We start from the raw sequence: 26,833 nt of genomic DNA on the forward strand, positions 1-26,833 counted from the left end.
GTTTGTTTCAAGACAAGCACAAGAAACTTCTAAACTTTTATCTCAAGAAACTTTTAAAATCCTCCCCAACCATCACCACCAAGATTTTTTTTATATTTTTGTAGATAGGAACACACAGCAGGCCACATGTAAATGCTTAAAAATGGTATCCTGTCATTGCGGAGATCTTGCTTTCCTGTAGATAGCCCAGTTGAAATGTTTAAGATCGGAATGTTGAGATGGCTTCATGGGGGTTGTGGGGTGGTTGTGTGCTCGTACAATGCGCCTACTAATAATGGCCTAAAAGGTTATTGTTTTGTCTCATTTTTGTAGGTTGAAGAAGGAATGCATCTTCTAATCACTGGTCCCAATGGCTGTGGGAAAAGTTCTCTCTTCCGAATTCTAGGTGGCTTATGGCCCGTCTATGAAGGAGTCCTCTACAAGCCACCTCCTCAGCATATGTTCTACATCCCACAAAGGTTTGGTAGAATGTTTTTAACATTAGTGTAGAGCAGGAGGACCGTATATGATTCTGATTGTATGGCATTCAGTTTGTTTGGAGTACAGATATTTCAGGATCACTGGCTTGATGTTTAACAGAAAGTTCAGCTACAGGCTTTCATGTTCAGGTCTAGGGATTGATCTTCTCCCTAACCTGTTCTTCTCTGGTTGGGATTGTTAGCTGGACCAGGCTATTTTGACACGCCATAGAAGCCTCTCTCTCATTACTATCTGTTAACAAGGATTGGGTGTCTCTTCATCAGAGTCTGTGTCAGGCTCACTGGGTGGGGAAATTAAACTCAAGGATAATTTATTCCCTTTCTCACAATACAAGAACTCGTGGGCATTCGATGAAATTGCTGAGCAGACAGGTTGAAACGGATAAAAGGAAGTACTTCACCCAAAGGGTGATTAACATGTGGAATTCACTGCCACAGGAGGTGGTGGCGGCCACAAGCATAGCCACCTTCAAGAGGGGTTTAGATAAAAATATGGAGCACAGGTCCATCAGTGGCTATTAGCCGCAGTGTGTGTGTATATATAAAATTTTTTGCCACTGTGTGACACAGAGTGTTGGACTGGATGGGCCGTTGGCCTGATCCAACATGGCTTCTCTTATGTTCTTATTGGGGAGGGGAGATTAGTGAGCCCAATCCAACTAAATCAAATAATGACTAAATCCTGTCAAAAGTAATGGAACTGTTAAATTAGCAGTTGCTTTCATTAGTTACGGTGTTAAGTTACAACCAAGTTCAGCCGGACTGGATTGTACATGTTTTTCATGCCAGGAAATAAAGAAAGACAGGTGACCCTCCCCTGAACTTGCTCAAGAATTGGGGTCAGGAGGCAGCCAAAAAAATGCAGGTTTTTTCTGCACCCAGTTCTCAGTTCGGTATGCTCAGAAAGTCTCCCTTGGCTTCATTATATGTCCTCTCTCACTCAGCTACACTTACTGTCATGGAGCTATTGTTGATGCAACTGCCGAACTAGACTTATTAGCGGCAGCCAGTGAGGCAGGGAGCCAATTAGCCATCCAGTCAACGGTTGCTGCTTCCTCATGCCTAGGATGCTATTTTAACTGCTTTGCTGATGTGTGTCCATGGCAATGTGGTCACCGGGGTGTAGTATCTTATTCCAGGCTCTCTGGGCACTACATTTGCCTGGCAAAGAAGGTTCAGGCAGGGATAGAGAGAAATACTTTCTTCCTGCTTACCTGGATGATTAATCAGCAGAAGAACGAAGCATCAGAGGGAGACAGGGGATATGTCTATGTGTGAATGTTCAGTCTGCCCTAGAGAAGAATTTGGGGCTGCAGTGAAGGTGAATATAATAAGATGTTGAGGTGTATGCATTTAAGGAAACTGAAAAAGAGTTCAAGAGTTCATTTTGTGGTTTACCAAGGAGATAGGAGGAATGAAGCAGATTGAGAGATGAATATTGTGAGTGTTACATGGATTGCTTGGGCCTGGTTATGGACACACGTGGCAGTCCACGTGCACAGAGGTTCGTTATTACTCTATGTATATGAGGGTCAGATTGTGGAGGATGCCAATGGAAGGAAGAGACATCTAATTGAACAAATGAAGTTTTATTCATTTTAAATGTATGAGTTCACACTACACGTTTATGCAAAATAATAAACACAGATGAACACACAGAGAGAACTAAGAAACAGAGAGGTGATTGCTATTGACAAGAAGAGGGTTGGTTGATGGGGTGTGAACTGGCAGAGACTGACCAAGAGAGAGATCTTGGGGTCGTGGTAGATAACTCACTGAAAATGTCAAGACAGTGTGCGATTGCAATAAAAAAGGCCAACGCCATGCTGGGAATTATTAGGAAGGGAACTGAAAACAAATCAGCCAGTATCATAATGCCCCTGTATAAATCGATGGTGCGGTCTCATTTGGAGTACTGTACAATTCTGGTCACCACACCTCAAAAAGGATATTATAGCAATGGAAAAAGTGCAGAAAAGGGTAGCTGGAATGATTAAAGGTTTGGAACACTTTCCCTATGAAGAAAGGTTAAAACGCTTGGGGCTCTTTAGCTTGGAGAAACGTCGACTGCGGGGTGACATGATAGAGGTTTACAAGATAATGCATGGGATGGAGAAGGTAGATAAAGAAGTACTTTTCTCGCTTTCTCACAATACAAGAACTCGTGGGCATTCGATGAAATTGCTGAGCAGTTGGGTTAGAACGGATAAAAGGAGGTACTTCTTCACCCAAAGGGTGATTAACATGTGGAATTCACTGCCACAGGAGGTGGTAACAGCTACAAGCATAGCCAGCTTCAAGAGGGGGTTAGATAAAAATATGGAGCAGAGGTCCATCAGTGGCTATTAGCCACAGTGCGTTTGTGTGTGTGTGTGTGTGTGTGCCACTGTGTGACACGGACTGGATGGGCCATTGGCCTGATCCAACATGGCTTCTCTTATGTTCTTAAATAAATAAATATGATGATTACACTTTTAAAATTAGAATTTTCAGAGTTGGGAGAATAGCCCTTCATGCCCATATACTATGCTGTTTATGTAATTGAGTTACATTAAGACCTAGTCAATTTTATCCTGATTGGAACAAGGATTGCCTTGATTCTGTATGGTTTAACTGACAACCTTGCTTGCCTTCATCTACAGAGGAACTCTTGTTTACGCAGAAGGTGTACCAATATTCTTAAAGGGAATTTAATTTATAGTATCATGCATGCTGGTGACAGAGCACGGGAGGTGACTATAAAGATGGCAGTGCTATTAGCCCTTGTGAAATAGACAAGAGTTACCTGGGCATGTCTCCTGGAGGTACTATCAGCTTTAGAGATTAGCTGATATTTTCTCTCCTGCTGTCCATGACATCAGACACTCTGGGTGCCTACTAATTAAAACTTGGACTTGGAGTTGTAGGAATGTCTTCGATTGATGGGCAAGGATGATTTATCCTAAAATACTTTGCAGAATGTCAGAGCTGACATAGCTCCACTTTGCCTGAAAGATTTTGAATAAGAACCAGAGTGATTCTACTTAAGGCACACAACTTAATACATGTTCTAAAGTGCATGTAAGCACTTTATAATATTAGAATATATTTTTCCTATTATGGTGCAAGTCATCCAACAAAATACATGTTCTAAAGTGCATGTAAGCGCTTTATAATATTAGAATATATTTTTCCTATTATGGTGCAAGTCATCCAACAAAATGTACCCTGTGTAAACGTGAAGGCCTCAGTATTTTCAATTTTACAGGTTGCCTACTATGTTTTATAGTACAATATATTTTATAATACCTGCGGAAATCTCTTGCTTCTGTTTTGCATCCGAACTCAACTAATCTTCCCCATGTAAGTTTTAAACCAAACAGAAAACATGATTGTAAAACAAATTCAGTTGCACATGTAATTTTTTTCTTGCAACGTACAGCTAGAAACAAGTTCTGTACAGCCAGATGTTTGCTCTTGTCTTTTAGGTAATCTAATATCTGAGTTCATTTAAGAAGAAGATGATATTGGATTTATATCCCGCCCTTCACTCCGAAGAGTCTCAGAGCGGCTCACAATCTCCTTTACCTTCCTCCCCCACAAAAGAGACCCTTTGAGGTGGGTGGGGCTGGAGGGCTCTCACAGCAGCTGCCCTTTCATGGACAACCTCTGCCAGAGCTATGGCTGATCCAAGGCCATGCTAGCAGGTGCAAGTGGAGGAGTGGGGAATCAAACCTGGTTCTCCCAGATAAGAGTCTGCACACTTAACCATTACACCAAACTGGGTCTCCAATTTGGTGCCAAATTATGTATGACAGCAGAGTTGCTTCCCTGAACCTGTCCCCCCACTGAGTGATTTGCCTCTAAGAACAATGATAGATCTGATATGAATTGAGGTCATGGTGCCCCAGGGTTGCTTTTGACCCTCATATATAGAAAAGACGGGTACAATAATGGTGCCTGTCTGTTTCCCTACTATGATGAAAAACCTCCCAGAGGAGCCATCTTTAATTGAGGAAATAGCACAGGAGAGCCCCACCCCCAACACTGTGGACCAATCATTACTAGGGATAGATAATACATCAAAAGTTCCAGTAATGGAATTCTAGTGTATCATGTGGCTATATGACTTGTTGATTAGTTTTTTACAGGGTTCACTGTGTCTGTATGTGAAAGAATAAACAGAAAACCGATGGGGCATCTCATGATTTTCATTTCTGCATCCCACCTAATTTAGAATGATTGTGTTAATCCCATTTCGCATTTGGCTGGAGTTTCCCCAAATGTGGCTCCCAGTTGTGAACAAAATGCAAATTGGCTGTTTCTTAACTGATGATTGTTGACATATTAAGACAAGTATCTTAAATTTCTTAGTTTAGAGAGAGAGAGAGAGAGATTAATGCCCCAAGGGGCTTTTAACTCCTCATGCAAAAGTAGCATTGCAAAGCTCAATGAATTTTCACTGAATGAAAAGGATTGAAGGAGTGATCAAGAATACAATTAGTCCTTGAGCGGAATGACACTAGAACAGACTGTACTACTTCAGGCTGCAGGTGGCAGTGTCACATTTTTAAAATTGCTCCCTCATGTAGTAACTCCTTGCAAATAATAAAAAGGAGCACATAAAGGGAGGCTTTAGCCTAGCCCTTCATATGTGGTACTAGTTGTCTGCTTACATTGAACTATTAATGCCGGGGAACATAGAAAATGGTAACAAAACCAAAAAACCCTCCTGTCTGAAGTGGTCCAGTCCATTCAGCTACCTCAGCCCTCCGCTATCTCATTACCACCTCGTTCAGTTGCATGTGAAAACTAGACCTAAGTTCATAAAGGTTCTAGGGATGCCAGCCTCCAGGTGGGACCTGGGAATACCTCAGAATTGCAGCTCCTCTCCAGACTACAGATATTGGTTCCCATGGAGAAAATGGCAGCTTTGGAGGGTATAGCATTCTACCCTACTGAGGCCCAGTGTTCCCTCTAAACTGAGTTAGTGTGAGGTAGCTCACAGGTTTTTTTTAGCCTCTGGCTCACACATTTTTGTCTTAGCTCAGGAAGGATGGCACCAGAGCAAACTAACTTATACAGTAGCTCACAACTTCAATGCCAGAAGTTCACAAAGAAGAATTTTTGCTCACAGGACTCCACAGCTTGGAGGGAGTATTGCTGAGGTTCCTATCCTCCCCAGGCTCCATCCCCCTATCTCCAAGAGTTTCCCAACCTGAATCCCCAGGCAACCCTCCCCCTCCCCCCCCAAACCTCTGGCAATGGCCAGGGGGAACCTGGCAACCATAAAAGTTCCATCGATCAAGTGTTGGATTTGGTGCGATACTGTACACAGGATGGGGCATTTTGCAGCACTCTCCTTGTTATGCAGTTTTCACAGCCTGGATTTCTGGTTGTTCAGTAGATTAATAGAGCATTTCCTTTATTCAGATATCCTTAACCAGTAGGGATTTCAATGAAGGTTGCTTTCTTTGTGAAGGCTGGTGGAACTATAGCTGGCTGCCTCCCTGGCATATATTTATTAATTGGTTTATTTCCAGCGTTTGTGTCTTGCCTTTCATCCCAATTAGACAAAACATTAAAGCAAACTTAAAAAAAAATTAAAACATAAACAGGGAGGAGGGTTGGTATGGGAATGTAGAAGTGTGCATATAAATGATGAGTTAGATCTTCTCTTTGGGCACAAGGACCACAGATCTTTTCCTCCTCTAAACGTTCTTTCCAATCCTGGGAGGATTGATACCCAGGCTTACAGGCCCCATGTGGAGCAATAGTTGTCCAGGTCTGTGGGCTGCACAGAAGAAGGGGAAGGGGTCAAAATCACTCCTTCCTCCTCCTCCTGGAAGTTGCATTTGCTGACAGAAAACACAGGAAGGGTGATTTCGTCTTCTTGCTACTCCACTCTGCAGCCACCCAACTCGTTTCATTAGCTCTTGGTCCAAGCAGGTCTTGCAAACCTGAGGACCCTTTTCCCCAGAGTTGAAAAAGATCGCTGGGGGGGAAAGGAAGACAGGAAAAATCCATGACCATTGGCACTTTCTGCTGTTAGATGGCTGGATCCAGTCTCATACCCAAACACTGCATTCCTTTGGGGGAACAATGTGTTCTATATTTAACCGGGGAAAGATCAAATTGTCATTGTCAGTTCAAATGGGTCAATTGCTCCAAAGAATGCTGAACATGTGATGACACGTGATGTGATCTCAAAACGCCTCTGAGTGTGAGCAAGACTAAGCCTTTAGAATTCACCTGTTCTCAAACTTCAAGCACAAACAAAACACAGAAAGGTTGGCTCAGGTGTAGAAATGACAAACCCTGGTCCGCCCTATCTCCAGCACCCATATCTCTATCCAGCCCTAACAAGGTAAAGGTAGTCTCCTGTGCAAGCACCAGTTGTTTCCGACTCTGGGGTGACCTCGCATCACGACGTTTTCGCGGCAGACTTTTTACTGGGCGGTTTACCATTGCGTTCCCCTGTCATCTACACTTTTCCCGACCTCGGAAGGATGGAAGGCTGAGTCAACCTTGAGCCGGCCACCTGAACCCAACTTCCGCCGGGATCGAACTCAGGTCGTGAGCAGAAAACTTGGACTGCAGTACTGCAGCTTTACCACTCTGCAGCACAGGGCAGCAGCTCCACCCCATAGCATCAAACTGGAGAGGAGTCTTTGGGGCCAGGGAGGAAGAGAGGAATGGCATGTGTTTGTTCATCACTATTAATTTCACTGCCCAAGTTCTGATCAAGAGGGATCTAGTAGTCGGTGAAGTGCAGAAGATTTTCCAAGGCTACATTTTTCCATGGGAAATTTCCCTCCCCACATATCTAAACATAGTATGTTTGTCTCTAGTTATCAGAGCTGTCATGCTGCTTATCAGCCAGGTTAAATGGGGGATATGAAGTATAGACAAACCCTAGTCCTTTTATGTGGTACATCTGCCCTCTTTTGCTAACATTATATACACTTTGTTAGTATTATTTAATTTTTTAATTATTTATTCAAATTTGAAAACCCCCCTTACTGGGTCTAGTCCATGAAAGCTTATGATGGAATAACGTCTTTATTAGTCTTTAAAGTGCCACAAGTTTCCTGTTTATTTTTACTAACTGGGGCTCTTAACCATCAACTCTTCTCTTTGCTGTTCCCTCTTTGCCTTCCTCAAAGGACTCTAGTCCTTATGAAATCCTGATTAATACCACTTCTGGTATTACATTGAATTCATTTCTGATTGCCAGTGCTAGATGTGCAGGGCGGAGTGTTTCTGGCTTCATCCAAAGGACGTGGGGATTTCCATGTAGTACCAGAAATCCAGGCTGTGTCACTGTAGTCTTTCTCTTAGCTCTATGGCTGTGCCGCTAGAAGATGAGCCCCCGTGAAGGGCAGGAAGCAGGCCAGTCACTGCCTGGGGTTCCACAGTGCTACTGACTCAAACGGACTGACAGCGTGTTCCTTGCTGAGCGTGGATCCCTGGCGCAGGCAGTTCCTGCATAGAGCTACTGGGCTTGTTTGTTGTAAGAAAGCCATTGCACTGAACAGCCTGGCTTACGGGTTCTTCCTTGCCTCCTTCCTGCAGTAAACACCCTTACGCTTTCTGTGGCTCACTGTTTTGTATAATATTTCTTCCTGCAACAGCAGCTTCTAATTATACACCCTGGTAAGGAAGCTCTTCACTTTGTACCCTGTAAGCTATGTTACTGCGCATAAGCTAATAATACGCAGACTTGGTAATCGATCTCTTTGAAATATTTAACAGACGTTCTTGGATACCGGAGAAGAAAGTTTTACTGTAGGTTATTTTAGGCTCAGGTTAATTATTTATATGTTGAGAGAGCTGCGGAAATTGTAGCTTGCCCTAACACGCCCTTGAACTGGTTTCCGAAGAAAAGGTGGGGAGGGTAGACAAGAGAACTGTTCATTCTTTGCACCTTTCCTTTTGGAAATATACGGTATATATTTGTTTATGGTAGGTATATGGTTATAATGGAATTTAAGTCACATGCGCATCAGACATATTAGTTATGGTTTCCCTTCTTGGGAATTATAGTTGTGTAGGGAATGATTGAAATGCTTGGTTGGAGACCTCTTACCCTATTTACTGGCCCTTAGAATTTCATCGTAAAAAACTTCCATTGTGTTTTTTCAGCAGAAATCACTGGCTTTACAGATCCTAGCAAAAGCTTATTAAGTGCTGCCAGTTGGCATTCTGAAAAAAAAAAATTCAATCCTGCTTTAACCAATATTAAAGCCTAGGGGAGGCTTTGCAGTGCTTTCTCCCAACAGGCAAAATCATTAGATCAATATAGTAATCTTCTACACACTGCTAGAGCTCTACTGAAAGGTTTCCTCACAGCGGTGGTTATGGCTGTGGTGAAAACAGAAAGCAAATCCTAGTGGGCACGTGATACTTGACAGCTCTCTTACTTCCACAGGATTATAGCCTAGGACTGGTTTGGTAAAGCTCCTCGTAAGAACATCAGGAACGAATTCTGACAGTGTTGTTATTAAAAGACCTTTTGATTAATGTGAGGTATGCCTTCTGAACTGGGAAAGGGATTTTTACTGCTCCTTACGATCTAGCATTTCTTGAAAGAGCACAATGATGTCATTCACTAAACACAATGCATGTATTCCCTCTGTGACTAACAGAATGAGTAACCTGAACATACCTCAAAGGCACAGAGTGTTATAACCAGTTGTTTGGAACTGCACCAAAATCAGCTCTGGGCTGGACAGCTTTGTGCTTACAAAGCTTTTGTCATTCCTCCTGCTGGCCTCCGTTTTTGCATTAAGTTGTGGTTCTCACTTGCTGTGTCACATGGAACATTCATGGGATTCTCTGAGTGCTACATGTGGCAGGTGTATTCAGAGCACAGGGCTCCAGCCGTCACTGTGTTCCATTGGCTTTTTAAAACACCCCTACTTTAGGAAGGGAACAATTTCCCTGAAGCCCAAGGATGTGTAGCTGCTAATTGAGACTTCATGTGCGACAGGAGAAAATAAGAGCATGGGTCTTTAGTTTGTGGTGCGAAATGGTGGGTAGATAAGGTAAAGAACCAGCGATGTGTGCTGCTCTCTTGTTCTCCTTTACTTCATTTATCTACCACAGTTTTATCCCACCCTTCCTCCAAGGAGATAAGAGGGAAGGTAGCAAGGTATAGCCCAGTCTCATCAGATCTTGGAAGCTAAGCGTGGTCAGTATTTGCATGGGAGACCACCGTGAAAGAATCTGCAGAGGAAAGCAAGGGCAAACCACTTCTGCTTCTTTCTTGCCATGAAAACCCTTGGCTGGATTCACCATAAGTTGGTTGTGACTTGGCATCACTTATGTCTGTTTGTCTTCCGGGAAGTACATGGCAGCATACACAACGTACTGAAGTACACTAGGGTGAGACTGTGTTACTGGCCTAAGGACACCCAGCAAGCTTCACGACAGCGTGAGGATTTAAATTTGAGTGTTCCTCAGCCTAGTCTGTCATCCTAAGCTCTAGACCAGGGGTGTCAAATGTCTGGCCCATGGGCCAGAACTCTCTCACCCAGGGCTTTAATCAGGCCCACGGGACTCTTCCCCCCCCCCTTCCCCACTCCTGTCATCCTTTGAAGTGCTGAGGCTGTTGAATTTCCCTGTTCTTTCTGCCTTGTCTTTGCCAGCCACAGCAGGAAGCAAAGCTGCAAGGAAAACATGGGATGGATTTTCCCATGTATTAAAATGGAAAACCCATCCCTTGTTTCCCTTGCAACTTCGTCTGTGCTGCATTGTGTTTCACTTCCCAGCATTCCTATTCCCAGCTGAAGCTGTTGTTTCCAGGGAGCTGTGTCCTTGCAAATATATGGTTGATGCTTTGAGCCAGCTTGTCTCTGCTGAATGGACATGAGGACCACTGCCTACTCTACCCTGAAAACCCACAGCTAAGGGGGTTTTCTGCTACAATATTACACTGAAGAGCCATTGCCAATCTGAGTAGACAGTGGCGGGGTGGCGGGGGAGAGGAGCTTGCAATGCCCAACCATTTCATGTTTTCCTAGACAGAGCATTTTATATTTTTAGTTTCTGCTGTCATCCTTGTACTTTTCCTTAATGTTTTATTTTTCAAATTGCATTGCCAAATCCCACTATTCCCGCCGTCTTTTCATTTTAAACAAAATATTGCAAGACTTTTAAGCATGCTTGTATTTTAACTTTGAAAAAAATCTTTCAATGTGTTTGTCTGTGTCCTTTATAAAGTTTATATCTCCACTACCTGGCCCCACAAAGTCCCGTTTATGTCAGATCTGACCCTTGTAACAAATGAGTTCGACATCCGTGCTCTAGACTATGCTGGTTCTTATCCTCATAGATTACTGATGAATGCTGATGCGTCCTCTTGTGCTGTGCCATAATTTTACCATATAGCATCGATTAAATAAACCATTTGGGCCATCGTTACAATGTGTAGCACAGGTGACACCACTAAATACTAAGGAACAACAGCACCTTGCTTTGGTCCTCTCTCAATATGTCAGATGTTATCTGGGACAAGCGCTTAGGAACAATGTGTGACGAATGATGCATTCACCATCTGATCCAATGATAAATGTGTTTTTAATATGGGATTCTATATAAAGCATAAGCCAAGCCTTTGAAACTCTGAACCAAAGATTCTCAAATGTTCTTAGACAAAGCCTCTCCCAAATTAGTAACTAGACAAAAAAAAAAAGTAACCCATTCAGAATCTAGAAGTCAGCTCTGCAGTTTCTGTGACTATTTGGCAAGAACTTGCTTGGCAAGCAGCCCTGTCAAGGTGCCTCTTCAGGGAAAAGTGAAGACATCATGAATGTTGAGAATCTCTGTTCTAGATTTGTAAATATTTGTATCTTCTGAGACCACAAAAGGGGTAACTGCTGAGACATCTTAACTTATATGTATAAAAGCCTAACGCCCTGGCATTTTCCAGGTTTCCCATTGGCTATGGTGTGTACCACCTCAGCCATTGGCCCATGAACTGCCCGTCAAGACAACTTGCATGTCATTGGCTGGGTCTGCTCCTTTCCCTTGCCCACTGCTGGTCCCAGAGTATTGGGTCACTGGAGAAACTGCTAGGCAGTAGCTGTTGCTATGCAACCAAGTTTGCTTCTGTCAGTAAAATGCAACCAACCTTGGTTCTCTCACTAAAAGGCAGGGGGAGAAGGCCCTTACTAGGCCTCTTTTGGCCTTTGAGGGAGTACTTATTCAGGCCAGCTTGTCAGTTACAGGTTAGTGGAAAATTCCTGGAGATTTTGTGGTGAAGTTTGAGGATGGCAGATTTTGGGGAGGGGAGAGGCCTCAGCTGAATATTATGCCATAGAGTCCACCCTCCAAAGCAGTTATTTTCTCCAGGGGGAGACAGATGTGTTGTCTGGAGTTCAGGCTCCACCTGGAGTTTGACTACTGGCCTGAGTGCTTGTCGCTGTTGCTGGGAATGAGATAGGGTTGCCAACTCCAGGTTGAGAAATTCCTGGAGATTTGAGGGATGGAACCTGAAGAAGGTAAGGTTTGAGGAGGGGCGAGACCTCAGACAGGTACAATGCCATAGACTCCACCCTCCAAACCAGCCATTGCTGCCAATTTCCAAGTGAGGGCTGGAGATCACTCAGAATTACAATTGCTCTCCAGATTGCAGAAATCAGCTCCCCTGGAGAAAATGGCTATCTTTGCAAGGTGGACTCTGTGTCATTATACCCTGCTGAGATTGCTTTCCTTCTGCTTTGGTCCACACTGTGATTTCAGACCACTCACAGACTTTCAGCCTAACCTACCTCACAGGGTTATTGTGCAGATAAAAACAGGAAGAGGAGAATGATGTAAGCTGTTTTGGTCCACATTGTAGAGAAAGACTACTTTTTCTTGGTAGAGGCTGCAGGGAGTGGAGAGGAGATGGAAAGCTAAAGTCAGATCAATTCCCCTACAGAAAACAGCTGCCTTGAATGGGTGGGAAGACACCAAGGCTGGGGAGAGTGAATGCTTTCACTTGGGTGAGCAAGGGCAGGTGGAGACTCACTCACAGCCTCTTTTTGAGCGCATTATGTATTCCATCACAAGGAGCCTTATTCCTAGTCTTGTAATAAAGATATTCATTGAATGCCAGTCCCATGTGAGCACTTCAGAGCAGGCTAATGCCGTTCTGTATGCCGCAGTTGTTAAAACCATTGTGGTGCATGGTCACATATGCATGCCTGCCAGAAGCCAACACAACTGATGATTTCCTGGCAAAACTATGTGTGTATTATATGTGCCATTAAGTTGCTTTCAAGTTATAGCTACCCTACAAAGTAATAACCTCCAAAACATCATTAACAGCCTTGCTCAGGATTTGCAAATGGAAGGCTATGGCTTTCTGTATTGAGTCAATTCATCACATATTTGGTCTTCCTCTTTTACTCGGGCTTTCAACTTTTCCTAACATTATTGTACTTTCCAGCAAGACTTGGTGTGACCCAAGAAGAATACCCTCAATTTAGTTATTTTAGATTCTAGGAAGAATTCAGGCTTGATTTGTTCTAGCACCCATTTATTTTTGACAAAATTATAGGTATGGTAAAATGACTCTTCTCCGGTGGTCCGTGGTAGTGGGACGGTCCTGAACTGTTGGGAGTAGGCTCCTCCTCCGGAACAGGGTCGTTGATCGCTTGATCCGGCCTGGGGGAGGGGCCGCTCCCTTAGGACCTCGTCAGTCCAAACGGCCCTGTTGAAAGAACAGGACGTGTTCGCGGTGCCTGCGAGGCACGTTGATCAGACGGAAGAATTTTCTCTTTGAAGGCCCCTGCCTTTTACTTCAGCCGCAATCGGCGGCGGGCAGGGAAGTCGCCGTCAGCGTTAGGCTTTGCCTAACAAAAATGGCTCGTGTGTCGGCTGCCGCGGAGAGAGGGAAACGAAGGTCGCCCCTTTCTAGCCTGCGCAGGAGGCGTTGGTGTGAGCGGAAAAGCCGACAGTCTGGTCCCACGCAGCGCCGGCTGGCGTAGTGCAGACGACCAGGGCCCGGTTTTACCCGGCGGAAGACCTTGGCGAGGGCTTCAGGCAGCGGTATACTCGTGTGTAGGTAAGCTGTCTGGGAGAAAGAGTGGGAAACCTTTCTGGTTTCGCTCTGCCCTTATCCTTGGGACGGGCTCTGCTGTAAGGAGGACAGCCCACCCAGGAGCTTGCAGCTGCCCCTTTTTTCCCGCCTCCCTGTGGGGAGCGGGTAGAACGTTAGTTAATTCAGCCTCTCCTTTTCCAGACACACGGTGCGTGGTCAGGAAGGGAGGGGGGAGGTCGGGGTTGGCTTGTTGTCGTCCTGTAGGGGTCACCTTGGCAGGCTGTTAACCTGGGAATGGCAGTTTCCTTTCCCCTTTTTTGTGTTCACTTTCGTTTCAGCCTCCTGTGCAGTGGAGATGGCTGACGAACAGGAACAGGGGACAGGTTCAAACAGCGACTTCTCCATGCCTAAGTACTCTGGCTCAGCTTCTGAAAGGGATCGTGAGGATTCTGACCCGGACTTATCCGGAGAGAATGCCAAACTGAATTTACTTGCTTGGTTAAAAAGGGAACTTAGCAAGGATTTTGCCCCGGCACAGGACGCTGCTGCGCATGCTCACCCTCGGAAGAGGAAGAGGCAAGCGGTTTTAGATTTTGCCATGGCCCCTACAGACCCTAAGAAGGCAAGATTGAGTAAGAACTTAGAGTCTCCTGGTGATAGCTCACAGGAGGAAGAGGAGGTTGCTTCCTCGGTGGACTCTTCTGCTAGAGAGGAGGGAGAACTCTCTGAGGAGGAAGATGATACTCCCTCTGTACAGTCTAGGGTGTTCCCAGTGGAGTATTATTCTAAGCTCCTTCCTAAGGTCCTGAGGGAACTGGACTTCACGACCACACCCAAAGAGAAGGTAGACTTAGACCCGGACTTACCTTCAGGGTCAGGGAAAATGATGCCCAAAGTGGGGGTGTCTCAGACCGGTGTACCCTTGCCCGCTCCCTTTTTTAGTCTGATTAAAGCGGAGTGGGAGCATCCGGCGAAGCCAAAATCTAATCCACATTTATTTTCCAAACTGTATGGGTTGAGCCCAGAGGCTACTAAGCGTCTGAAATTGCCCCTAGTGGACGATCCTGTAAATAGTTTGTTATCCACATCTGTGCTGCCTATGGATGCAGACGGTCTACCTAAGGATGCTTGTGACAGGCGGATGGAACAGGCTCTACGGAAAAACTTTGAAGCTTCGGCTTGGTCCATCCGGGCTTCTTCAGCGGGCTCCCTGTTTGCGCGTGCAGTTTATACCTGGGCTTCTAATCTGGCATCAGCTGATAGTGATGCGCCAAAAGAGTTCAAAGATGAGCTCAAGAAAATAGCCCTGGGCACAGCATTTATTGCAGATGCAACCTTGGACGCTATGCAGTTGTCTGCAGGAATGTCTGGCTTCGAACCTGGGAGGCCGATGCAGCGGCTCAGGCCAGATTGGCAGCTGTTCCATTTAAGGGTGTGAGTCTCTTCGGAGACGAATTGGAGCGCTTCCTGATTGAGGGGAAGGACAAGAAGAAGGTTTTGCCTTCTAAGAGGAAGGACTTTAAGTCTAAGAAGCCTTTTCAGCCCTTTCGGGACTCTAAAAAGTTCTCACGGCCTGCGTCGTTCAAGCCCTTTCGAGGGAAGTGGCAGTCTCGCAGTAGGGATACCAAACCCTTTGCTAGCCGTAGTGACAAAGGAAATAAGAGTGACTCCAAAAAGGGAGGGTCACAATGACTATGCCACAAGGCCAGAACTGGTTCCTATCGGAGGGCGGCTTCAGTTTTTTGCACCTCAATGGAAGGCTTCGGTGGCAGACCAATGGGTGATCGACACGGTTTCCAAGGGCTACGCCTTGGAACTGGAATTCTTCCCACGTCAGAGGTTTCGTCCAGTCCTGAGGAAGCAGGATCCAATCAAGCACCTGGGAATGCTGGGTGCTATTCAGCATCTTCTGGACATCAGGGCCATAGAACCGGTACCCCCAACTCAGAGGGGTCTCGGGGTGTATTCCATCTTGTTCCTGGTTCCGAAGCAGAACGGCGATACCCGGGCCATTCTGGACCTGAAGTGGGTCAACCGCTTTGTCAAGACCAAAAAGTTCCGGATGGAGACTTTGCGTTCCATTCTCTTGGCAGTACAGGAACGAGAGTATCTGACGTCAATCGATCTGTCCGAGGCTTATTTGCACGTGCCCATTCGACCAAGTCACCGTCGGTTCCTCAGGTTCACCTATGATGGGAAGCACTTCCAATACCGGGCCCTGCCCTTCGGGCTCAAGTCTTCCCCGCGAGTGTTCACGAAGATCATGGTGGCGTTGGTGGCTCATTTACGGATGGGGGGCGTGGCTCTTCATCCGTACCTGGACGATCTGTTGGTCAGAGCCGCTTCGCATCAGCAGAGTCTGGAGGACACCAAACGGACAGTGCAGGTGCTGCTGGACCACGGGTTTGTGGTCAACAGAGAAAAAAGCAACCTTGTTCCCACGCAAGCGATAGTGCATCTGGGGGTCCTGATCGATACTCAGAGGCACAGAGTGTTTCTGTCGGAAGGTCGACAGGTGAAGCTCAGGTCCTTGATGGAGGAGGTGCTGGCGTTGACTCAGGTTCCTGTAATGACTCTAGCAAAGCTGTTAGGGGTTCTGGTTTCTTGCCAGGATGTGCTGTCTTGGGCGCGTTTCCATCTACGGCCTCTGCAATGTTTTCTGATTCCCTTTCAGCACGTGATAGCTCGCAAGCTACACAGACTAGTGACTCTTCCACCGGAGCTACGGCGGCAACTCCAGTGGTGGTTGGAACCATCCCGGTTTCAACAGGGGATTGCGATGGCGGAGCCACAGAGGATAGTAGTGACGACGGATTCCAGTCTCTCCGGATGGGGAGCGCATTCTCAAGGGGTGATGTGTCAAGGTCAGTGGTCTCTACTGGAGTCTCAGCAGAGCATCAATCTTTTGGAGCTGCGGGCGATCCGTCTAGGGTTGTTACGCTTCCAGACTTCGCTACAGGGGCGTCACGTGTTGGTAAAGACGGACAATGTGACAGCAAAAGCCTATGTCAATCGACAAGGCGGGACCAGAATCAAGAAACTGTGCTGCGAGGCCAACAGTCTGCTAGATTGGGCAGAGAGGTATCTCTTGTCCATAAAGGCGGTGCACGTAGCCGGAAAGGACAACGGGCTGGCGGGCTGGCTCAGCCGGCAGCGGCTGGATCAGTCGGAGTGGTCTCTGGACACGAGGGTTTTCCAGTCTCTTCAGGACAAATACGGCAGAGTGGCGGTGGACTTGTTTGCAACCCCGGTCAATCGTCAAGTGCGGCGGTTTTTTGCCAAACAGAACTACGATCAGGCGGAGGGCGTAGACGCTCTCAACTGCGACTGGCCGGACGGCCTGTTGTATGCCTTTCCGCCACTGCAATTGATTCCCCGGTTGGTGAACAAAGTTCTTCAACAGTCTGCGGAGCTGGTGTTGATAGCCCCCTTCTGGCCGGGACGGGGGTGGTTTCAGGACCTGTTACGGCTGTCGACGGAAAAGCCTTGGCGTCTGCCAGTGTCCGAAACGTTGCTGACGCAAGGGACAGTGCTTCACCCTCAACCGGGCATGCTGCAGTTAACTGCGTGGAGGTTGAGCGGGTGCAGTTAGTTAGGTTGGGGTTTGACTCCACAGTGATTGACACTATGCTGGCCTCTAGGAAGGGTTCTACCACTCGGGTGTATAATAACACTTGGCGGGTGTTCTCTCGTTGGTGTAATGAAAGGGGATGGGATCCCTTGAGGTTACCTGTCCGGAAGCTGTTGCTCTTCCTACAAGAGGGCTTGGATAAGGGGTTGGCCACTAATACCCTCCGTAGACAGGTGGCAGCTATTGCGGCTGTGCGTGGAACTAAAAGAGGGGGTTCTTTGACACGGCACCCACATGTTAAGCGTTTTTTAAGGGGGGTGTCCTTGTTAAATCCTCCTACAGCACATAGGTTTCCTACCTGGAGGTTAAACGTGGTGCTGAAGGCATTGTGCCATGCACCTTTCGAGCCCATGGCCACCTGTAACCTGAAGGATCTTACTCTTAAAACATTGTTTTTGGTGGGGATAACTTCGGCCCGCAGGGTTTCCGAGTTGCGGGCCCTATCAGTGGATAAAGACCTCTGTACCTTTCACAACGACAGGGTGGTGTTGAGACCTGATCCGACGTTTGTTCCCAAGGTGAATTCAGTTTTCCACCAGTCTCAGGAGGTGGTGTTACCCGCATTCTGCCCTAATCCCAAGCACGAGAGGGAAGCGGAATGGCACCGACTGGATGTAAGACGTGCCTTGAGTTTTTATATTAATAGAACCAAGGATTTTCGGAGGTCCAAGTCCTTGTTTGTTTCTTTTTCCTCCCCCTCGCTGGGGAAACCAGTTTCTCCCTCAACTCTGAGCAGGTGGTTGGGGCAGTGTATTTCGGCCGCTTATGCAGCGTCAGGGTTGGAGCCTCCAGGAGGCGTCATGGCTCACTCCTTACGGGGGGCGGCTACTTCTGCAGTATACAAGTCCTTCTCATCTTTAGAAGGCATCTGTAGGGCAGCTACCTGGAGTTCTGTCCATTCATTCACCAGGCATTATAGGGTGGATAGGTGGGCAGCGGCTGAGGCGGCCTTTGGTCGCAGAGTGTTGCAGCAGGTCATACATTGAAGGTACAGGCCCGCCCAGGGTACATATTGCTTTTGTATGTCCCAACAGTTCAGGACCGTCCCACTACCACGGACCACCGGAGAACGGAAGATTGGAAGCTCTTACCGTGAAGCTTCCTTCTCGGTGGTCCTGGAGTGGGACGGTCCATCCCACCCGGTGTGGTACCTTCCTCTAGACAGACAGCAATGTGAATTAGTCGCGGGAGGTACTGGGGCACTGGGGGTGAGAGTTTGGTTATCTGGCTGTGTGCCGTTACTTCGGCTGGTTGCAGTTATTAAAATGGAGTTGCATCATTATGGTCTCCGAGTGGTTTGTTCCTATGATGCAGAGTTTTGTTTTGTAGATTTATGCCGTTGGGGGAGCATGGCTGTTCTATGGACTGACGAGGTCCTAAGGGAGCGGCCCCTCCCCCAGGCCAGATCAAGCGATCAACGACCCTGTTCCGGAGGAGGAGCCTACTCCCAACAGTTCAGGACCGTCCCACTCCAGGACCACCGAGAAGGAAGCTTCACGGTAAGAGCTTCCAATCTTCCGTTTCATGAGACCTAAGAAGGAACAAGGTGAAGGGAAGAGAGAATTAGCATTTGCAAAGGAGGAAAGGACATACTGCAAAAGATAATAAATAGATCCATTCTTCTCTCATGAAATTTAGTTGGGTGCTAGAAGGAAAAGTGTAAAGATGACAACAAATGATATGCCTAATAGTTGAATATACAGAATAAATTATTTGATTGTAAACCTAGTGAAATGTTCTCACATTTTAATGGAGTAGTAGGATGTTTAGTGCAGTTCTGTGCAAAACAAACTGTATTTCTGGTACAAAAAGTTTTAGCCATGCAATCTCTCATATTTGTTTCTCAAACGATTCAGAGAACATCAGTATGTCCAAAGGATCAGACTTCTGAGTACTTGTTATGCATAAGAATTAGGACTTCTTTTTTAGAAAAAGCCCAGCAGGAACTTATTTGCATATTAGGCCACACCCTCTATCATCAGTGGAAGTGAAATCACCCATCGGCTAGGTTATTTTCCGCGTATTGACACAGAACAGTACAGTGCCATCTGCTGTATTTAATGGATGTCTGTTCTCACACAGCCCAATGAGAGACCTTGTTTCACCCCCCGCCCCCCCAAAAAAACACAGAGAGAGCCACGTGCAACGGAGTGGGCAGTGGCAGGCCCAGCTTCTCCTAGGAGGGGGCACTTGTGGACAGCTCCTCATCTCTCACTCTCTTTGCAAGCCTTTTGGGGGCTGGAGGCGACACAGAGGACAAAGCATGCAGTTTGGGAGCATGTGGCTGCCTAGTGCCTTCCCTCTGTCGGAGACCTTTTTTTTGAGCCGGAGCCCTGGCCAAGCCAGCCGGAACTGCATTCCTGAACGTTCCTGCTAAAAAAAAAAAAAAGCCCTGGTAAGAAACTGAAGAGACAAATACACTTCCAATTTAATGTTTCTAATCTGTTTCCTATGGCAATGAAGGTTTTTGTGCAATGGATAACATGTTCTTCGTCAATGTGTACGTTATTCTCAAACCAACATAATCTGCATTGCTGCACTCTAATCGGTTCTTCTGTAAACAAGGCATTGTTCCCTAGAATAAATTTTAAAAAACAGTAATCTTCAAATAATTATAGTATTTAGAAACAATGTTTGGACCATTATGTGTGCTGTTCAGAGAGTATCAGCCAGCAGCCCTGAATAGCAGGGTTGAGATGTTATTCAGTGTGAGATGACTAATTTCTTGCATTGCTTTCCAGGCCCTACATGTCCATTGGAACACTGCGTGATCAAGTTATTTATCCTGACTCAGTGGATGACATGCATGAAAAGGGGTACCAAGACCAGAATCTGGAGTCCATCCTGCAGATCGTTCATTTGAACCACATAGTTCAGAGAGAAGGAGGTAGCTGTCTTTTAATGGAGAGGAGAAAAGAGAACCAGGGACACCCAGCATATATAGAGAGCAAGAGAACATGATTTCTCCAGAATTTTATGTATTTGGTTCCTTCCTTATTCTGGATTTGCCCTTCACAATAACTTTGCTGGCATGTAAATTAACTGCATAGCCATACTTTCCGAAATGAAACACCTTTTTAAAACGTGCCTGATGGAAGCACCAGAGGCCATCAAACCAGGGACTTTCTAAGAGACCTACTGAACCGATTGTACCATCATTTTCACTGTGGGGCCATCCAAGAACACCGGAGACAAAGGCCTGTATCCAGCATAAGGCTGGGCTGAAGTTCCTCCTGCCTGTGGAGCCTTCTTCCCACTAAAGAAGGAAGAACCACTTAAGCTGGGAACAGGCCTCAGACTTTGCACATTGGCATGTCACGTGTGCCAGTGTGACTCTCCTGTGCTGTCTCCAACTTTCCTTCCCCCAGGCATTCTAGTCCTCTGCAGGTGATCTTTCATGCATTCACTGGATGCATGGAGCGGGAGTGTGGGCACTAGCACTCTGCCCCCACCCACCAGGGGAGGGACAGTGGCTCAGTGGCAGAGCATCTGCTTGGGAAGCAGAAGGTCCCAGGTTCAATCCCTGGCATCTCCAAAAAAGGGTCCAGGCAAATAGGTGTGAAAAGCCTCAGCTTGAGACCCTGGAGAGCCGCTGCCAGTCTGAGAAGACAATACTGACTGGTGGACCAAGTGTCTGATTCAGTATAAGGCAGCTTCATATGTTCATATGTTCACCACAATGTGATCACTGGCTTATGATCATGGCAATATGAAGGCAGTGTTCACACACCCCCTCCCTCCCCATGATTGGGGTGCTGCTTTCTGTGCATTAGCAATCACAAGGAAGGGAGCGTGCATACGGATACTATCTCCGCACACAGGAATAATGCTTATGAGCTGGTAATCACACAGAGGCAGAGTGAGACCAGTGCACTTGTGTCCACTCCCCCCCCCCCCTCCACACATTCAGTCAGTGTGCGGAGGGGTTGTGTGTGGAAGCTATTTTGTGTTCTTTATGTGGCGTTCCTGGAAAGACAATTTGTGCTGTTTCCCATCTTCTGGGACATCAGTGTGAGTTTGTCTGATCTTCTGCAAGCTATCTGCCCTTGTGGCCTATTACCGCAACTCGGGACAATGAATTTCATAAGTCAATTGCGCACTGTGTGACAACCACGTGCCTTTATTTGTCCTGAATCCGCTTCCTATGCCACACAGAATTATAGAGCTGTAAAAATAATTTAGGGTTCATTGCGAAATGAAGGTTGTGTTAAAAAAAGAAAGAAAGAAAGCCATAGAGCTATGAATACCACATTTTAAAAAGCATTTGATATATTTGTTTTTCTGTAGCAGTGTGATGAAGGGTAGAGGGAGGCAGAGTTTGGTGCTGGTTCAGTACAGGCATCAAGGATGGGCTTGTAATGATTCCTCCCTCTTCCCTTGATCATACTGCCAGATGTGTTTCTAGACTGCTTGATGTTCGCTTCAGATCGCTGTGTGTCCCCGCTTATGAACGGTGCTTGACTTTTACAGTTGCGTTTCTTTTGTCTTTCTGAAGGGTGGGATGCTGTCACAGACTGGAAAGACGTCTTATCTGGGGGAGAAAAGCAGAGGATGGGCATGGCCCGGATGTTTTACCACAAGTAAGCGTAAACATTTGTGTTGAAACAACTGTCAGCTGTGGTTAGAGTGCTGACTGCCACAGAGACAGTGTACAAGTCTCCAGGGTCGCAGGGAAGAGTCCCACAACAGACCAGGGGTCTTGAGGACAGCATGAAGTCTGTAGCTGGATGCAGCAAGACAGAAAGGTATAGCAGAAAAGGGAGTGATCAAAAGACCTTCAAACACTCAGCCAATGATCAGCTTCTGTCTCCTCCTCCTTCATGCAGTCCCTCTCCTTTTATTCATACAGTAACCCTGAGGTAAGTTAGAGAGTACAAAGACACGAGTCCACAAGCCCCAATTAGGGCAGTTTAGGATTTTTGTTTATTTTATTTGTTCATTCAGACACTGATATCCTACTGTTCCCCCCCTTCGGGATCCAGAGCATCTTCCATCGTCATTCTCCATGTATCCATTTTGTCCTCACAACAATTCTGTGAGGTAGGCTAGGATGAGCGCGTGGGACTAGCCCAAAGTAACCCAGCGAGCTTCCATGGCAGAGCCGGGATCTGAATCAAGGTCTACCACATACTAATCTGACACTGAAGTCAGTGCACCACACTGGATCTCGGTGCCAAAGCCCAGCCCCAAACTCTATAAAAATTCTTTGGGATATTATCAAGTTTTTTAGCGAATCTTTTGCTCTACAACTGGGGGTTTTGTTGGGCTTCAGTTGTTTTTGTTGGGATTTAATTCTTTTGTTGTTCCAGTATTATTTTACATTTATATTGTGGAACAGAACTCTCATGGAATGTGCAATTTGACCCTAAGGTCAAATTGCAGTTCACATACAGCCGGGGCTGCGTGAACTGCACTGGCTGCCAGTTATATACCAGATTCGTTACAAAGTGCTGGTCATTAACTTTAAAGCCCTATATGGCCGAGGACCTGCCTACCTTTGGGACCGTCTCTCCCCGTATGAACCTCAGAGAGCACTGAGGTCAGCAGGGAAGAACCTGCTGACTATCCCCGGGCCAAAAGACGTAAAACTCCAGAGCACCCGTACTTGGGCTTTCTCCATTATGGCTCCACAGCTGTGGAATCAGCTTCCAGAAGAAATGCGGGCCCTGCGGGACTTTGAACAGTTCCGCAGGGCCTGCAAGACCGTTCTCTTTCGAATGGCTTTCACTGAGTAAACTGCTAAGTAAATTCACCATCTGAATAGCACCAACATATTAACATACTAATATTAACTTACTGCATTTAGAATTTTAATAGTTTTTAATTATCTGTCGGTTTATATTGTTAGTTATAACTTCATGTATTTTAACTCAATGTATAACTCAATGAATTTTGTTATTAGCCGCCCTGAGCCTGCTCCGGCGGGGAGGGCGGGATATAAATAAAAATGTGAATGAATGAGATCCAAAAGTAGCGTTCTCACTGGGAAAATAATTTAGGATGTAGTAAGGACCAAAGCAGTCACTCCCAGCATGACTTGAGGCACCACAGAAAAATAGCCAGGCAGAGTCCTGTTTTCATTCTTCATAACACGTGTGCTCATTAGCAGCATTTATAGATAGCAACTCGACTATGTTATCATAGTTTGATGTTTGAAACCAGTTTCCCAGTTTAAGGGGTTGCATTTCTGCTTGCTTAAGCTAACTATTGAATGTAGGCAATCCAGCTTGGCCTTTACAACGTCTTGGGCAGTCTGTATCATACGCAAGGACAGGGTGTCATTCTGGACACACAAGGTTTCATCGTCTTGAAACCCTTAAATAGGGGTTTAACCCATAAATGTGTGTATTGTATCCAGTCTAACTGAGATAATAATTCTGGACCAAGTGACTATGGTGCATGTGTGGAGGATTCTGAACATACATAGAAATCCATGCCATGAGAGTACCACTGGCTGTTAGCCTAGGCTCCCTAAATCTTGCCTCAGGCTTTAAGCACAGATGCTATTCCGACAAATGAATGAATAACCTGTTTTTTTTTTCTGATTTCCAAGGCCCAAATATGCATTACTTGATGAATGTACAAGTGCTGTCAGCATTGATGTTGAAGGAAAGATATTCCAGGCCGCAAAGGGAGCTGGTATTTCCTTGCTTTCAATCACGCACAGGCCGTCTCTTTGGTGAGTCTGTAAGTGAAGAGTTATGTTTTGAGTTTGCAGCCAAGCAAAGGATGTTACTCCAAGGTAATGCTAATTCAGTGGACTGGATTCTATGGATTTGTTCTGCTATTGGTGTTATTTCCTCTGCATCAAGGGGAAGCTCTTTACCCTAGAGGAAAGCACCATTGTTAGAGACCCAGTACTTTGTGTGTGTGTGTGTGTGTGTAAAGTGCTGTCAAGTTGTAAACAACTTATGGTGACCCCAGCAAGGGCTTTTAAGGCAAGTGAGAAGCAAAGACGGTTTGCCGTTGCCTTCCTCAACAGTCTTTCTTGGAGGTCTCCAATCCAAGTATAAACCAGGGACGACACTGCTTAGCTTCCAAGATCTGACAAGATCGGGCTCTACCACGCCGTCTTCTCTCCCCCAGCACTTCATAGATATGCCTAATACAGAAGAATCAGCTTTTAGCATAGATGGTTTCCCTTTTGGGTACTGGAGAGACAAAAACACAGCGGGGGGGTGGGGTGGAATGCTATATGCTCTGAATGGTCATATTAGTATTGATGTTATAAATATATAAAACTACACAAAATATGGCAAAAATACAAATGCATAGCACAGTTGCAAAAAGATACTAATAATTAATTCCATACTACTCGGGTGCAAGTACCGCTCAATGACAAAGTCAAACAGAGTCCCAAAAAAACCCAAACAGATAAGGGAGAAAAGACTCTCTCTCCTAAACTTTCTTCGACTCTGGAAGACGAAAGTAAGCTCCCAAATAACGCCGAGCTCTCTTGCTCAACAATCGTTTCTACACAAAATAGGTGCCTTTTTCAAGGGCTGGACTTTTTCTTCAATAACAATTTACATGGAATGGTCCAGCCTTCAGAAGTATGACACATGGTCACAGCAGGACCTACATATTTTAACACCTGGCTAAGCCGTTCCCTTTTGGGTACAGCAGTTGTTTTAAAACACAACAGGGAAGATGGACGCAAGGGTGGGAAGCTGGATGGATCTGACTCTCTTTAGCTCTTTAATTCCTTCCCCTCCTCCATTCAAACTCAGTGGACGTTTCAGTAGATTTTTTTTTAAGTCATAAGTTGTTCTTGTATGTGCACAATATTATAACCCTTGATCCAGGAAGTCTTTACTATATAGATTATTATGCTGTGTCCAACCATGTAGTTCCTCTGGCAGCATGACATTTCTGTCTGTGGAAGTGGGGGCAGAGATTTCCACTGAGTCTTTCCTCCCTCTTGCCACACACACCATTGTTCCCTAGACTGTTCCTGAGGATTCATTAATGCCCTTCTCAAGGGGCAGGAGAGGGAAGGGGGGAAATCCCACTCCACGAAGTCCAGAGACGGTTGAACTTTGAGGAAGATCAAACAGATTTTGGCTGCCTTTCCACCAATGACGTAATATCGTTCTTATTAGCTGACATACTGTTCATTTTCACCATTGACACTTGATGTTATATTTATTGCTACAAATTTGATTATGTATATTTATTCATTATGTAGCATTATGGCGCGGCATTCATTTTTAATTGCTGTTAAACACAATACTTTTATCAAAGATTTCAGGTTTTCACGGCTGGTAACATCATTAGGGTTTGTAGAATCTTTCGGGATCAAGTGCCGTGTTCTACTGGAGAAAGTTTTCCTTCCAGACGTTTCGTTCTCAGCTGCGGAGAACATCCTCAGTGGCGTTGCAGCCGGAGCAGGTGCTCAGACCTTCTTGGCTGCTGTGCATTGAGTGGGGCCAGGGCTGCTGGAGAGCTGCTATTTCTAGGCTGGAGGGGGTGTGATGAAAGGGCAATTGGTTTGTGGATGTGCCCATTGTTTGGTGGGGCTTCCTGGAAGGGTAGTGATAAGGAAACTGGCTGTTGAATGTGACCATTGTTCTGTGTTAATTGCTGGGAAGGTTGGAAGGGGTTTGAAAGAAGGTCTGAGCGCCTGCTCCGGCTGCAACGCCACTGAGGATGTTCTCCGCAGCTGAGAACGAAACGTCTGGAAGGAAAACTTTCTCCAGTAGAACACGGCACTTGATCTCGTAAGAGTCTACAAACCCTAATCACAATACTTTTGTTCATTAGCACAGTGTTTGCTTTATCTTTCAGTGCTGGAAGTGTTATTTTTCTTTTCCATACGTCACATTTACAGTTTGGGTTTTAGTGCTTGGTACTTCCTCCCCAGTCTGACTTAGTAGAAGTCTGTCTCTTTTCTCTCCTTCCTTGCTTGTTTTTCCCCACCAAAGGTCTACCAACTAATTATCCTGTGGACGGTCCAGCTTCCGTCTTTGCATTTCTCAGTGTGCCTTTTTTGTCTTTTTGCAGGAAATACCACACTCACCTGCTGCAGTTTGATGGGGAAGGAGGCTGGCGCTTTGAACAGCTGGACACTGCTATCCGCTTAACCCTCAGTGAGGAGAAACAAAGGCTGGAATCTCAGCTTGCAGGAATGCCAAAAATGCAGCAAAGACTGAATGAACTTTGCAAAATCTTAGGGGAGGACTCTGTGCTGAAAACAAATGGATAAAGAGGAATAAATGCTTGAATTTAGATTTTTCAGAGGGTTTTTTAAAAAGTCAAATGCACTATAATTTCTGAGAGACACTTTTGGCTTGCATGCCTTGCGATCAGCTTAAGAGTGCAAACGCTTCCGTAAATCTGCAGCCTGCCTAGTCAGAAGGACGGAAGTGGGTCGAGTTAGTGCTGTGCCGAATTTTAGTGACGTTTGAATGGAAACAAAAATTGGACTTTCAAGGGCTGCTTGAAGTCTCTTGCAAACCCATTCCCTCTGCCTTTGTGGTCTCTTGCCTTGTATTTTTTTTTTTTTTTTGGCGTCTGTGTTTGACCCCAATGATCTTCTGGTTTGACAACATTTTTGTTCCTTCCCTCATAATCCCAACCAGTTGAGGAATCACAGGGTAGATGCGTCCGATCCGATGTGGCTGCATGACACTGTGACTGGAAAGGAGTAAAAACCCTCTTGTTGGACTCTTCACTCTGAATGAGGGTAGAGGAACACACCCCATTTGGCTCAGG

At 45.8% G+C, this 26,833-nt stretch overlaps 1 protein-coding gene across 1 annotated transcript in view; it reads left to right on the forward strand.

The window, feature by feature from the left end:
* ABCD2 (ATP binding cassette subfamily D member 2) overlaps positions 1–26,349 on the forward strand; it is a 65,713-nt gene extending 39,364 nt beyond the window's left edge. The window contains exons 6-10 of the mRNA XM_060244744.1: positions 313–458; positions 19,861–20,006; positions 21,615–21,699; positions 23,673–23,798; positions 26,123–26,349. Coding sequence (XP_060100727.1) covers positions 313–458; positions 19,861–20,006; positions 21,615–21,699; positions 23,673–23,798; positions 26,123–26,324 — 705 coding nt within the window. The 3' untranslated portion in view covers positions 26,325–26,349. The remainder of the gene's footprint in view (positions 1–312; positions 459–19,860; positions 20,007–21,614; positions 21,700–23,672; positions 23,799–26,122) is intronic.
* The last annotated feature ends 484 nt before the right edge of the window (positions 26,350–26,833 follow it).

This window comes from Heteronotia binoei, chromosome 8, assembly GCF_032191835.1.
Source record: "Heteronotia binoei isolate CCM8104 ecotype False Entrance Well chromosome 8, APGP_CSIRO_Hbin_v1, whole genome shotgun sequence".
Lineage (NCBI taxonomy): Eukaryota > Metazoa > Chordata > Lepidosauria > Squamata > Gekkonidae > Heteronotia > Heteronotia binoei.